The sequence below is a fragment of the Chelonia mydas genome, chromosome 21, assembly GCF_015237465.2.
Source record: "Chelonia mydas isolate rCheMyd1 chromosome 21, rCheMyd1.pri.v2, whole genome shotgun sequence".
In the NCBI taxonomy this organism is placed as follows: domain Eukaryota; kingdom Metazoa; phylum Chordata; order Testudines; family Cheloniidae; genus Chelonia; species Chelonia mydas.
In genome coordinates, this window is record NC_051261.2 from 16,879,437 (window position 1) to 16,893,760 (window position 14,324).

The 14,324-nt window shown below is 57.8% G+C and overlaps 1 protein-coding gene across 1 annotated transcript in view; it reads left to right on the plus strand.

Moving 5' to 3' along the window:
• Positions 1-14,324, plus strand: part of CPNE5 (copine 5) — a 194,278-nt gene that overhangs the window by 61,771 nt on the left and 118,183 nt on the right. The window contains exon 6 of the mRNA XM_037885250.2: positions 628-704. Within this exon, the coding sequence (XP_037741178.1) occupies positions 628-704 (77 nt within the window). The remainder of the gene's footprint in view (positions 1-627; positions 705-14,324) is intronic.

Sequence of the window (14,324 nt, forward strand, 5' to 3'; positions counted from 1 at the left end):
CCCGTGTCATTGTCAGATGTGCTCACGGTTGGGAGACCCAGAGCCAGGGTGTGGCTGCAGCCCGTCATGGTAGCAGGGGCCAGCAGGGGAGCCAGGAGTCCATGAATCTGGATTCAGGCCCATCTCATCAGTACGTTTACAGTGAGACCCCAGGCTGCCAGTGGGATTCGGATGGCCTTCTGCTAGTAGCATGAACGGGAAATCCCAGTCGCAGAGCTTTGTGACACAGGCTCCCTCGTGGTGGGGCACGAGGTGCTGTGACCATCCTGGGGGGAGGGATTTCCTGTGTTCCCTCCTCGCACTTCCTGCTGTCTCCCATGGAAACCCAAGGTGATCCCCCCTCCCCCGCAGATTAATCACCTTTTGCATTGCAAAGTTTTGCCCTGCAAAGAGCCAGTTTCCCAGGCGCCAAATGCACAAACATTTCCCCATCTGTCCCAGACCGGAATTCTTCCCGCAACACCCCCGCTTGGTGCAAAGGTGCTGTTGCCCCGTGAGGACCCGTTCTCACGAAAACTGATTGGTTTGCCCTGCTCCAGCGAAGGCCACCAGCAGGGCCGATGTGTTGAGGGGTTTGAGCGGAGAATCCGGATTCTTGGTGCTCATCATGGTCCTTTGCCCCGCCAGGATTTCCTGGGCCAGGCGTTCTGCACACTGGGGGAGATCGTTGGCTCAGCAGGAAGCCGCCTGGAGAAGCCGCTGACGTGAGTGCTGGGAACATGGGGCAAAGGGCAGGTGCGTGTGGGGACAGCAGGGCAGGAGCGAGCAGCTTGGACCTTCATGGTGCTCCATGCTGCTCAGTGAGGGGTTTGAACTCCAGGGAGTCACTGCTGATTTACATGAGGGAGAGCATTGTGGGGACCAGGCCCAGTGGGGTTACTCCTGATTTCCACGGGGATGAGTGTGAGGGGAATCAGGCCAGTGCGGTTACTCCTAGGTTACAGGGGATGAGTGTGAGGGGAATTGGGCCAGTGGGGTTACTCCTGGTTTACAGGGGGTAAGTGCAAGGGCATCGGGCCAGTGGGATGTGTGACGAAGCAGGACTGTTCTTAATGTTTCCTCTGAATAGTGTGGGGGTGCCTCAGTTTCCCCTATGCAGTTTTTAAGTATCTAGGTGGTGGGATAAGAGTGCGTGATCCTTGCAGAGCCCTAGAGGGCAGGTGTGTGCAGGGGTCTGGACACAGAGAATGGCCGACACCCTGTTTCCTGGCAGCTGATGGCCTGGCCCTTCCCCCCTGCAAGGTGAGAGCTAAAGGTTGGAGAACAAAGGGATCAGGTGCCCTCCTGGCCCGGGAAAGGGACAAAGCCCAGAGGAGGAGGGGCTGGAGGGAGTTTCAGTTTGGGGCTGGCTGGGGACATGGAGTGAAGTGCAGACGTGGTTGTCTGGCTCACTGCTCCCCAAAATGGACCCAGCTGAGGGGTCCTGTTCTCTGCACCTACAAGCTCTGTGTTAGACCATGTTCCTGTCGTCTAATAAACCTCTGTTTTACTGGCTGGCTGAGAGTCCCGTCTGACTGCGGAGTTGGGGGGCAGGACCCTCTGGCTTCCCCAGGACCCCGCCTGGGCGTACTCGCTGTGGGAAGCGCACGGAGGGGCAGAGGATGCTGAATGCTCCGAGGTCAGACCCAGGAAGGTGGAGCCGGGGGAGCTGTGTGTCCTGCAGACAGTCTGCTCGCAGAGAGGAGGCTTCACCAGAGTCCTGACTGGCTTCATAGGGAGCAGTTCCAGAGCATCGTTCGGGGACTCCATGACAGGGTGTCACAGAGTCCCTAGGCGATGCTCTGGAACTGCTCCCTACGAAGCCAGTCAGGACTCCGGGGCAGTCTCCTTTCTGTGAGCAGACTGTCTTCAGGACACACAGCTCACACAGCTTCCACCCTCCGGGGTCTGACCTCGGAGCATTCAGCATCCTCTGCCCCTCCGTGCACTTCCCACAGCGAGTATGCCCAGGCGGGGTCCTGGGGAAGCCAGAGGGTCCTGCCCCCCAACTCCGCAGTCAGACGGGACTCTCAGCCAGCCAGTAAAACAGAGGTTTATTAGACGACAGGAACATGGTCTAACACAGAGCTTGTAGGTGCAGAGAACAGGACCCCTCAGCTGAGTCCATTTTGAGGGGCAGTGAGCCAGACAACCACGTCTGCACTTCACTCCATGTCCCCAGCCAGCCCCAAACTGACTCACTCTCCAGCCCCTCTTCCTCTGGGCTTTGTCCCTTTCCCTGGGCCAGGAGGTCACCTGATTCCTTTGTTCTCCAACCCTTTAGCTCTCACCTTGTAGGGGGGAAGGGCCCAGGCCATCAGTTCATAGAATCATAGAATATCAGGGTTGGAAGGGACCTCAGGAGGTATCTAGTCCAACCTCCCGCTCAAAGCAGGACCAATCCCCAATTTTTGCCCCATATCCCTAAATGGCCCCCTCAAGGATTGAACTCACAACCCTGGGTTTAGCAGGCCAAAGCTCAAACCACTGAGCTATCCCTCCCCGCCCAAGTTGCCAGGAGACAGAGTGTCGGGCATTTATGTACACTGGCCCTTTGCTCTGCAACAATTACATCACCTTATCCCACCACCTAGAGACTTAATAAATGCATAGGGGAAACTGAGGCACCCCTACAGTATTCAGAGGAAACATTAAGAACAGTCCCACTTAATCACATGGGCTCACTTCTGGGTTACAGGGGGTGGGTGCGAGGGGAATCGGGCCAGTGGGGTTACTCCTGGGTTACAGGGGAGTGAGTGCGAGGGTCATTGGGCCAGTGGGGTTACTCCTGGGTTACAGGGGTTGAGTGTGAGGGGCATCGGGCCCGTGGGGTTACTCCTGGCTTACAGGGGGTGAGTGCGAGGGGCATCGGGCCAGTAGGATTACTCCTGGTTTACAGGGCGTGAGTGCGAGAGGCATCTGGCAGGTGGGGTTACTCCTGGGTTACAGGGGGTGAGTGCAAGGGGCATCAGGCTAGTGGGGTTACTTCTGGGTTACACCCAGTAGCTGAGGGGCGAGGGGGGGGGGAGGGACCAGGCCCTGAGCTGCGTTTGTACGGTGTAGAGCCAGGCAAGAGAATCACAGCCACCGTGGGCTGCTGGAGACGGGATTGTACAACATCGTCCTGGTGACTTTCCCCTGGTTCCCCCCTTGCCTCTCGCTCCCTGAGGTCCTGATATGATCAGTGTGGAGCCAGCAGGTGTTTTCCTCCTGTGCTCGGCCTCTGGTGGGCAGGTGAGGCTTTGCTAGCCCAGCGGTGCAAGGCTGAGAGTGTAAATAGGACCGAGTGTCTGAGGGCTGGCCTGTAAACCCAGAGCAACTCGGACTCTACTGCGCAAGCAGCCTGGCTCCCGGCTCAGCCGCTCACCCGCCTGCCCCTTCTCTCCCCGACTGCTGGCCTCCACCGGCCTTTGCCTCCCATGCCCAGCAGCCAGAACCGCACCAGCCGCCTTGGCCCAGCAAGGCACCTTGGGAGTGAGTCAGTAGCAGGCGCTCATGGCGGGCGGGGAGGATGGGCCAGGGGTTCACGAGCCCTGAGTCCTAGTGCCGGCTCCACCCAAAACTCCCTGGGTAAGTCACTAGCCGGCTGCACTGTGCTCCCAGCATGCATGTGGGACAGTGCCCTGCACAAGGGGTGTGCGAATTCTTATACTAGAGAATGAGGGTTGGGGGGTGCAATGGCGCCAGGGCCAGCGATCAGTCGCTAGGCATCTATGTGGGGATAATGCAATTCCCCAAGGGTCACCACGGCAACCTCCACTGGGATTTCTGGGCACCTTCAGCCACTGAAAAGGACTCTGGTGTTTAAAGCCGACCTGACGTATGCTATTCACTGCTCCTTGCTGACAGAGAAAGGAGACCCGGAGAGGGGTGATTTGAGGCGTTTTGTTTTTTCCGTTTGAAATCTTGGGAATGTCAAGATTGGCTTTCCCAGCTTTTGCTGGATATCTCCTCGGGGGACCCAGAGCTGTGGATTGGGGACCCGAAACTGACAGAGTGTCAGTGCCAAGACATTAACAAAGATCACTTTTCTCCCAAGAGTTTCTCAGGCGTTTGAGTTAAATACCCATTAATTCCCCCCCCCAAAAAAGTGCTTCGACCCGATGTGACGAAGTGGGACTGTTCTTAATGTTTCTTCTGAATAGTGTGGGGGTGCCTCAGTTTCCCCTATGCAGTTCTTAGGTGTCTAGGTGGTGGGGTAAGGGGGTATGATCATTGCAGAGCCCTAGAAGGCAGGTGTGTGCAGGGGTCTGGACACAGAGAGTAGCCGACACCCTGTTTCCTGGCAACTGATGGCCTGGGCCCTTCCCCCCTACAAGGTGAGAGCTAAAGGGTTGGAGAACAAAGGAATCAGGTGACCTCCTGGCCCGGGAAAGGGGAAAGCCCAGAGGAGGAGGGGCTGGAGGGAGTTTCAGTTTGGGGCTGGCTGGGACATGGAGTGAAGTGCAGACGTGGTTGTCTGGCTCACTGCCCACCAAAATGGACCCAGCTGAGGGGTCCTGTTCTCTGCACCTACAAGCTCTGTGTTAGACCATGTGCCTGTCGTTTAATAAACCTCTGTTTTACTGGCTGGCTGAGAGTCCCGTCTGACTGCGGATTTGGGGTGCAGGACCCTCTGGCTTCCCCAGGACCCCGCCTGAGCGGACTCGCTGTGGGAAGCGCACGGAGGGGCAGAGGATGCTGAATGCTCCGAGGTCAGACCTAGGAAGGTGGAAGCTGTGTGAGCTGTGTGTCCTGCAGACAGGCTGCTCCCAGAGAGGAGACTTCCCCAGAGTCCTGACCGGCTTCATGCGGAGCAGTTCCAGAGCATCGCCCAGGGATTCCATGACAGCCCCCCCCAAAAAAGTGCTTCGACCAGCCTGACCAACTCTCCCTTCTCCTCTTGGTGGCCGAGGTTTCACTTCCTTGGTACCTGCAAAGTCATAATCCTGCTAGCTTTCCAGCCATCCTGAGAGAGCCCCAGGCAAAGCTGGGTAGGGTGGATGAGACCTGAATTTCTAATGTAACAAACAAGCAGGCAAATCTTTTAAGAAAACACTTTTCAGGCCTTCTTTGTCTGATAGGAAATGCCCAACTCCCCCCGCCATGGACCACCCCAGGGCTAATGAACCAAGTCAAGCATGCAGAGTCATTCTTCCTGGGGCCTTTCCCACCCCTGCACAGCATCAGTGCAGCAGGCAAGTGCCCGGTGCCAGGCCGGCATGTGGAGCTGGCAGTGCTGGGGCGTCAGTCCCAGGTGAAGCAGGGCCTTGCTGACCTGTGTCACAGGCAGGAAGCGTGTGTGGCTTGCTTTGAAATGGGAGGTGGGACTGGTCTCCCCAGCTGTGCCCGCCTGTCCGTCACAGCAGAGGAGGGAGAGCCCTGGAGGGAGAGCCCCGCATGAGGCCCGAGAAGCCTGCCAGCCGCTGCTCCCTGTGCAAGCTGGGTGCTTCCGGCACTGGCTTAGTCTGCTGCAGGGGGTCCCTCGGGTTTCCCTGCCCCTCCCCAGGCCTGCCCAAGCATAGGGCTGTGTCACACCATGAAGCACTCTCCCGGCTCTAGACTTGAAGGGAAGGGGGGCCAATGGTCCGGACCCTAGGCTGGGCGCTGGGAGACCTGGCTCCAATGCCCTGCTCAGCCCTGGACTCGTTTGTGACCTAGGCAATTCACACAGGGTTTGTCTCCGTTTGACCTGCTCACGCCACCACCTGTAAGCAGCAGGGTGGCTCGGGCCAGCTGCCCGCGTACAGGGCCAGCTGGGATTGCAGCTCAAGCAGAGCTGGCGCGGGAACATCTGCCAGCTGAGAATCCCACCTCCCCCTTAGTCGTCTGTGCCCCATGGGGGCTAACAGCTCTGTGCTGGGGCACGGGGTGCAGGAGGGGAAAGAGCGTGACCTGCTCTGGTACTGCAGTGACTGGGACAGTGGAAACACCACCGGCGGGTGGCCAGCTCCTGAGATGGACTAAATCCGTCCAGCCCCTAAGGATCGCACCATTTCCAGCTGGGTCCCCCTAGTGCTGCTGCCATTCAGGGAAGGCGGATCTGTTTCCCTGGAGAGGAGCGTTTCCCATTTTGAAATGCGCTGGATGGCTCGGTGCCCCCGCTGCTCCCAGACCACTCCCAGGGACCCGCAGATCAGACCCAGGGGATTGTCAGAGTGCTTGATAAGAACAGTTCTGGGGAGTGGGGTGAGGCAGAGAGGGGGCTGCATGGCAGGTAACCTTATTTAGCACCCGCAGCCGGTGCCAGGTTGGAGTTACGGGCGTGGGTTGTAGGAATTTTTTTCTCTTATTTTAAGGCTACTTGCAACCCTTCAGAATTGCTCCTGGAGGGTTTGTTTCACTCTAGCTAGCAAGAGCTTGCTTCAGAGCAGTGTGGCAGCGGAGAATTCCCTCTGGCAGGTGGGGGTTTTGCTGCCCTAATTGTTGGACTGGATGCCAAATTCTGTTTATTGTATGTGTCAGAGAGCAAGGAAGAGAGCACCTGTGTGTGTGTGTGTGTACCTGCACATGTGTGGGTGTGGGTGTGCGTGTGCATGCGTGTGCATGGGCGTGCGTGGGTGTGGGCATGCGTGGGCATGGGCATGCGTGGGCGTGCGTGGGCATGCGTGGGTGTGAGACACAGAACATACTATTATTGGCAGTTATTATTAAACATCTTTATGCGGAGCCCATTTGGACACTTCCCAAAACTTAATCTGAGCCGGCTAAGATGCTGCTGAGCCAGAACAAACCCCCTCCTTCCTGCAGCACTCCCAGCCAGCAGGAATTAATCCATTGGCAAGGCCAAAAGAGCCGGGGCTTGCAGTTCTTTTGGAGAGGGGCAGATTCCTGTCAACCTATTGCTGGGATCCTCAGCAGCTCACAAACACTGGTGAAATAACCATCAAGGCCAGTGCTACAGATGGGGAAACTGAGACTCAGAGACATGGTCAGGGTCACACGGGAAGCCAGGAATTGATCCCTGATGCCCCAAATCCCAGCACAATACCTTCATGACTGGACCATCCTCCCACCCCCAACAGCTCTCAGAGGCAGGGGTCTGCTCCGGGGACTGCTCCATCACCAGCCCTGCCCTGGCATGCTTGCCCCCGTGAGAGCACACACAAGTGTGCCGGCCTGGGGGAGCGTGCGGGACCGAGCTGTGAGGGCTGGAGCTGGAGCTGGAGCTGGAGCCGGAGCCGGCCTGCCCGTGAGCAGGGCTGTAACCATTCGCTGGGGTAAGAGACCTCCCTGCCTTGGGTCTCCTGGCTGACTTCCAGTCCTGCCAGGCTGTCCCAGCACAAGCCCAGCAGGGCAGCCTTCCTCAGCCCACCATCCCCCTCCCCTGCCTGCCAGCACTGCCCCACGCGCCTGCCCTCCACGCCAGGCCCCCCTTCTGCTGTCCTCATCCACTGGATGGTGCACAGCCAGGACATCCCGAGGGGCAGGGTCCTGCAGAGCACATGGCCTGGCCTGGGGGTGATGAGTGCACAGGGGGGTGGGCAGGGAGCCAGCCCAGCCATGGTGTGTGGAGGGTCTGCGGACTCTGGCTACTGTCGGGTTTTTCAGTAACACTCGCCCCGCGCTCACTCCCCAGAAGCAACCAAACCTGATTCAACAGGAAGCCAAGGGCTGGGATCCTGCAGGGCACAGAGATGGGAGCATCACTGTGAACCACCTGCTGGCCCTGCAGGAAAGGTGGGCGAGGTGACCTCACATTAAACTAGCTTCCTGGCTCTGCAGGCTGGGAAGAGTCTTGATTATGTAGGCAGGGGAATAGTCCCGCTATTGTGGGGAACTTTCCTGGCTTCTGCACGACCCCGGTGAAGTGGGCTAGCGAAAGGATCTGAGTCCTCGCTCCCACTTCCTTTAGCTAGTGGCCTCCCGGTCCTTGAGGACTCCCCTTCCACTCTCCTGTCTGGCAGAGTCCTCGTAACCCCAACAAGGCTGGGCCCAGGAATCCTGGGGGGCTCTGTGACGAAGTGGAACTGTTCTTAATGTTTCTTCTGAATAGTGTGGGGTGCCTCAGTTTCCCCTGTGCAGTTCTTGAGTCTCTAGGTGGTGGGATAAGGGTGTATGATCATTGCAGAGCCCTAGAGGGCAGGTGTGTGCAGGGGTCTGGACACAGAGAATGGCCGACAACCTGTTTCCTGGCAACTGATGGCCTGGGCCCCTCCCCCCTGCAAGGTGAGAGCTGAAGGGTTGGAGAACAAAGGAATCAGGTGACCTCCTGGCCCGGGAAAGGGACAAAGCCCAGAGGAGGAGGGGCTGGAGGGAGTTTCAGTTTGGGGCTGGCTGGGGACATGGAGTGAAGGGCAGATGTGGTTGTCTGGCTCACTGCCCCCCAAAATGGACCCAGCTGAGGGGTCCGGTTCTCTGCACCTGCAAGCTCTGTGTTAGACCATGTTCCTGTCGTCTAATAAACCTCTGTTTTACTGGCTGGCTGAGAGTCACGTCTGACTGCGGAGTTGGGGTGCAGGACCCTCTGGCTTCCCCAAGACCCCGCCTGTGCGGACTCGCTGTGGGAAGCGCACGGAGGGGCAGAGGAGGCTGAATGCTCTGAGGTTAGACCCGGGAAGGTGGAAGCCGGGTGAGCTGTGTGTCCTGCAGACAGGCTGCTCATAGAAAGGCAACTGCCCCAGAGTCCTGACTGGCTTCATGGGGAGCAGTTCCAGAGCATCGCCCGGGGACTCCGTGACAGGCTCGACCCCCAACCCTGCTGTGGTCACCTAGGACAGAGGCTAGGGTGTCCCCACTCCGGGGTACTCTCTCTGCACTGGGCACTTCTCTGACCCACTGACCATTACATACAATCTGAAGCAAATGCAAGTTATTTAATCAACCATTAATTTTAAAAAGAGTAAAGGAAAACGGGAAAGGTTAAAGGAAACACATCAGCCTGCTCTGTGGCAGGGAACATCACAAACAGCGTCTCTGGAACGTCCGGGCAGTTCACAGTCTGTTCCTTGTAAGTCCCAGGCCTCCTCCTCAGGCCCTGGTTGTGCTGCAGGGGTGCTGTGGGTTGGACACTTGCTCTGGTGGTGGCCACACGCTCTCAGGCTCTAGGTGGGAGGGCCCTTCTTTCCAGCATTGCCCCCGCCCTGTCAGGGTTACCAATCCCCCTCCGAGTCTGGCCTGCAGAGCCTCCTGGCTGAGGCGTCTCCCTGTGCTGGACCCGCTGCCCAGGGTCCCCCCTTGCTCTCCCCAGCTGCTCAAGACACCTGACTCCGGACTGCTCCAGCCCCAGCTTCAGCTCCAGCCCCACTCTGTCTCAGTATGGCTGCTGCTCTGCCTCCAGCTCCCTGGGCTGCTTCTCTGGCCCCTCATAGAATCATAGAACCATAGAATATCAGGGTTGGAAGGGACCTCAGGAGGTATCGAGTCCAACCCCCTGCTCAAAGCAGGACCAATCCCCAACTAAATCATCTCAGCCAGGGCTTTGTCAAGCCTGACCTTAAAAACTTCTAAGGAAGGAGATTCCACCACCTCCCTAGGTAACGCATTCCAGTGTTTCACCACCCTCCTAGTGAAAAAGTTTTTCCTAATATCCAACCTAAACCTCCCCCACTGCAACTTGAGACCATTACTCCTTGTTCTGTCATCTGCTACCACTGAGAATAGTCTAGATCCATCCTCTTTGGAACCCCCTTTCAGGTAGTTGAAAGCAGCTATCAAATCCCCCCTCATTCTTCTCTTCTGCAGACTAAACAATCCCAGTTCCCTCAGCCTCTCCTCATAACTCATGTGTTCCAGCCCCCTCATCATTTTTGTTGCCCTCCGCTGGACTCTTTCCAATTTTTCCACATCCTTGTAGCGTGGGGCCCAAAACTGGACACAGTACTCCAGATGAGGCCTCACCAGTGTCAAATAGAGGGGAACGATCACGTCCCTCGATCTGCTGGCAATGCTCCTACTAATGCAGCCCAAAATGCCATTGGCCTTCTTGGCAACAAGGGCACACTGTTGACTCATATCCAGCTTCTCATTCATTGTAACCCCTAGGTCCTTTTCTGCAGAACTGCTGCCGAGCCATTCGGTCCCTAGTCTGTAGCGGTGCATGGGATTCTTCTGTCCTAAGTGCAGGTCTCTGCACTTGTCCTTGTTGAACCTCATCAGATTTCTTTTGGCCCAATCTTCCAATTTGTCTAGGGCCCTCTGTATCCTATCCCTACCCTCCAGCGTATCTACCTCTCCTCCCAGTTTAGTGTCATCTGCGAACTTGCTGAGGGTGCAATCCACACCATCCTCCAGATCATTTAAGAAGATATTGAACAAAACCGGCCCCAGGACCGAGCCTTGGGGCACTCCTCTTGATACCGGCTGCCAACTAGACATGGAGCCATTGATCACTACCCGTTGAGCCCGACAATCTAGCCAGCTTTCTATCCACCTTATAGTCCATTCATCCAGCCCATACTTCTTTAACTTGCTGGCAAGAATAGTGTGGGAGACCGTGTCAAAAGCTTTGCTAAAGTCAAGGAACAATACGTCCACTGCTTTCCCTCTGGCTCTGGTTGCTACAGCTCTGCTCCCAGGACAGGGTCTGCTCTCTCTGGGCGGCTTTTCTGGCCCCTCTGGATCTGGTTGCTGCAGTTCTCCTTCCAGCACAGTCTGCTCTCTGGGCTGCTTTTCTGGCCTCTCTGGCTCTGGTTGCTACAGCTCTGCTCCCAGGACAGGGTCTGCTCTCTCTGGGCTGGTTGTTAGTAAGGGGGCAACAGTCCCCTTACAGTAACATGACCTGTTCCATGGGGCCTGGCTGGGGCTGGAGAGAAGGGGAACCTTCCCCAGTCACTTGCTGGGACACCAGCTCAAAGGCTCTCTCTCTCTCTCCCACTCTTCCCCATGTAGCCAGCCTTGCCCAGCCTGCCGCCTTTCACCCGGGACATGGGGACACACCCTGATGCACTGCAGCAGCCTGGCTGGTCCCATGGTAGCTGCAGAGACACCCCTGGTGTTTCCAGGCTAGGTCTGACGTCCCAGAAGGGGACTTGCTCAGCGCTCCTGCCCTCACTGTGTGTGGGGCCAGCCCTCCCGGAGCCAGCCCCTCTGCCAACGGCCAGCGCTGCTCTCCTGTTGCTAGGGCAGATGAGCTGCTAGGACATGCGGAACCCGTTTCCATCCAGACTTGGCTAATCAAAGGGAGCAGACGAGGCCCTGGATGTGCCCGGGACAAGCTGGATCATGAGCTCTGCTGCGTCTCCAGGAGGTGTCGGCTGGTCTTTGGTGCTCAGCTCACTTGGGGAACGGGCTCCAGGTGCCCAGAGAGTTCAGAGGCTCTGACTGCAGAGCAGCGGGCACAGCAGCTCAGCGGAGATGCTTTCCCTTTGTCTCCTCGGCTGTGCTTTTGTGCTGACAGTTTCAGGGGGTGGCTGCCTGGGGACGGCAGGCTCCTGAGAGCCTGCAGAACATAATTGTCCTCCTTGTTTTGAGCACCTGTTCTGTCCCCGAGCACGGGGTAGCGCCACACGGCAAAGCTCTGGGACTCAGACCAAGACCTTGTTAGGAATCGGTTCCACGCCGCGTGCCATCCACCCAGCCAAAGTCCCAAGCACGGTGTCAAGCCTGGTGAGGGCTCTCCAGGGAGCGGGCTGCTCCGATGAGGAGTCCAGAGGGGAAGTCTCCAGGACATGACAGCCCCTTCCCATCCACTCCCACGCACCTTGGCTCTCTCTGCTCCCTTTGCCTGGCATAGCTTCCTCTGCATCCCCCAGGACAATGTCCTCACTGTGTGAGCCTTCTCCTCTGCATCCGCTGCTGTCTGGAACTGCCTCCCTGCACCACCTGGCATCACTCCCTCACTCTGTCCTCCCTACCCGGGGCCTAGCACCTCGGCACCTAACCTGTGTCCTCCCCTAGGAGCCAGGCAGGCTGATGCCTCTGACACCCGCCACCTCCACGTGGGAGAGTCCCTGCCTCTGGCTCACAGCACTTGGATGTGGAGCCCCCAGTGTGGCTGCTGCAGGGGGTGGCGCACGCAGGGCACCCAGTGCAGGACGGCACCACATGGCAGCTCATGGGGCCACGGGCCTAGGGCGGGAATGGCTGGCTCAGCTGATTGGCAGGCATTTACACCCAGCTCAGATGGGGAGTGACTGCAAGTCGTCGCCATCCCGTGGCTGTTTGGGGGCCCCTGCATGGAATGAGTTTGCAGGGTCTCAGGCCAGTGGCTCATGGCAAGCGGCCCCAGCAGAAAAATGATACCAAACACTAATTAGCCTAGTTCCCAGCTAAGCTGGGAGACCGTCTCCCCGCTTGTCCCTTCCAGAGAAGGGGGGACATACAGGCAGCAGGGGCAGGATGGGAGGAAGCTGTGCCAATCTGTGCCCACGCTGGGGCTGTCAGCTTGGCACCCAGCACCAGCATTAAATTCACCCCGGGTCGCAAATCCAACCGGCTTCTGGGATTCTCCTTCTGTTCATTTCTGGTCCCTAGAAGAGCAGCAGATGGCTTGTTAATACCCACCCTAGCCCCAGCTGGCTGATTGCAGAGGCTTTCCCAGCTCCTTGGATTTATTCGCCTTTCAGACTCCTCTACTTAACGCCAGCGCCTCGTCTAACTCCACAGTAAATGTTCCACACGCCTCCTTGGATTGGTCGGATTCCCTCTCTCGGCAGCCGTTTGTCACCGGAGTCTCTTTGGGGGTTAATTTCCCTGATAGAAACAAAAACTCTCCTGAGCCCCTGGATCCTGACTCTGCATTTCAGGCACCAGCAGCCGACAGCACCAATGGCCCAACTTGCAGGGGAGCTGAGCGTCCTGAGCTCCTGGAGGCAGGATCGGGCCCCTGAGGCAGCAGGGTTGTCTGGGGGCAGGTACATTGGGCTCCTTAATGAGATCGGCTTTTTGTAATCAGGGGAGGTTGAGGGCTTCTCCGAGCAGCCTAGAAGTGGCACGTTGAACAAGGGTGTTGGGAGCTGGGACGATCCTGCCAGGACCTTGGAAGCAGCCAAAGCCTCCAGTGCCCCCCTGAGTTTCCCAGAAGGGCCCAGCCTGCCCAGGGCAGAGGATTTGATGTCAGAGCAGAGGGGCACATGCAGGGAAGCTCATTATCTCAACAGCTGCTTCTGCTCTCCTCCAGCAGACCACACTCCCCTCTCTGATCTGGAACTGGCTCCCGTGCCCCTTTGCCTGCTCTGACCACTCGCTAGCGCTGCCTGGGTGAGTCCCGTTCCGCTAAAAGGGGCACGTGTCTGATAGCCATGAGCAGCATTGACTCTGAGCCTTGCCTGTGCCCCATGAGAGGACCCCCAATGCCCGGTGCTGCTGGCGGGCATGTGCCATGTGCTGCCTTGTGATGCGGCAGGCTGGGTGGAGAGCTCCTGGCCATGCCCCTCACAAGTCCATTGCCAGGGCTCAGTGTTAAACCAATAAGCTCGGGGCGTCGGGGCACAAAGGTGTTTGTGTGTGGTGGGGGGCGGGGCTGCGGGGTTCGCTCATTTCACTTGCGTCCAGGTCCCCGGGCAGGTGGGGAGGTTGGTCGGGCTTCAGAATAAGATGCTGGATGTTCCTGTCCCTGCCCTGAGCAGCGGGTGAGCGATGTGTAGCGAGGGCTCCGGGAGCTGAATTTGTACAGCCCAGGAAAGGGGGAGAGGGAGGAAGAGGTCCGAGCAGCGGCTATAAATCCCTGCCAGGTAACAGTGTGAGCGCGGGAAGGGAATTACTCACTGTCTCTGGAGCAATGGCCTGCTGCCAAGGAATAGAGGAGCGAGGAGAGACAGGCAGCAGAGCCAGGGAGAGGCTGGGGGCAGGGATGGAATAAATGGGAATAAATGTTACACGCAGGTCAGGGTGGTGTACAGCGACTCAGCCAGCTCAGTCCCGTGGCAAAGACGCCCCTCAAAACCCCTTCAGCCCTTTAGAAAAGAGACAGAAGGGAAAGCAGTTAAAGCCTTTGCCGTGTAAAGTCAGCCTTGCCTTGTAACACCCTCTGCCAGGGCCTCTCCCTTCAGTGGGAGTCTTTAGAAGGGAAACCCCCGTGTCTGGCAGCAAAGGCTGTGTCTGCACTGCGCACCTTACAGCGGCACAGCTGGGCCTCCAAGGTCGTGTCGCTGTGAGGCACGCAGGGTAGCCGCTTTTTGTCGGCAGGAGCGAGCGCTCCTGGCGACCAGATACAACCACCCCCGACAGGGGGCAGCAGGTTTGTCAGCGGGAGAGCATCTCCACACCGACACTTTTCGTTGGTAAAACGTTTGTTGGTCGGGGTGTGGTTTTTTCACACCCCTGACTGACAAAAGTTTTACCGACAAAAGTGCAGTGTGGACATAGCCTTTGATGGTATCAGAGTTGGTATGAACTGTCCTTGTGGCAAAGAGCAGAAGTTAGCCGGGCTGGGCTGGAGCGGTCCTTGCTGGGGTTGTTAGTCTGATCCTGGTTCCTAGCAGACA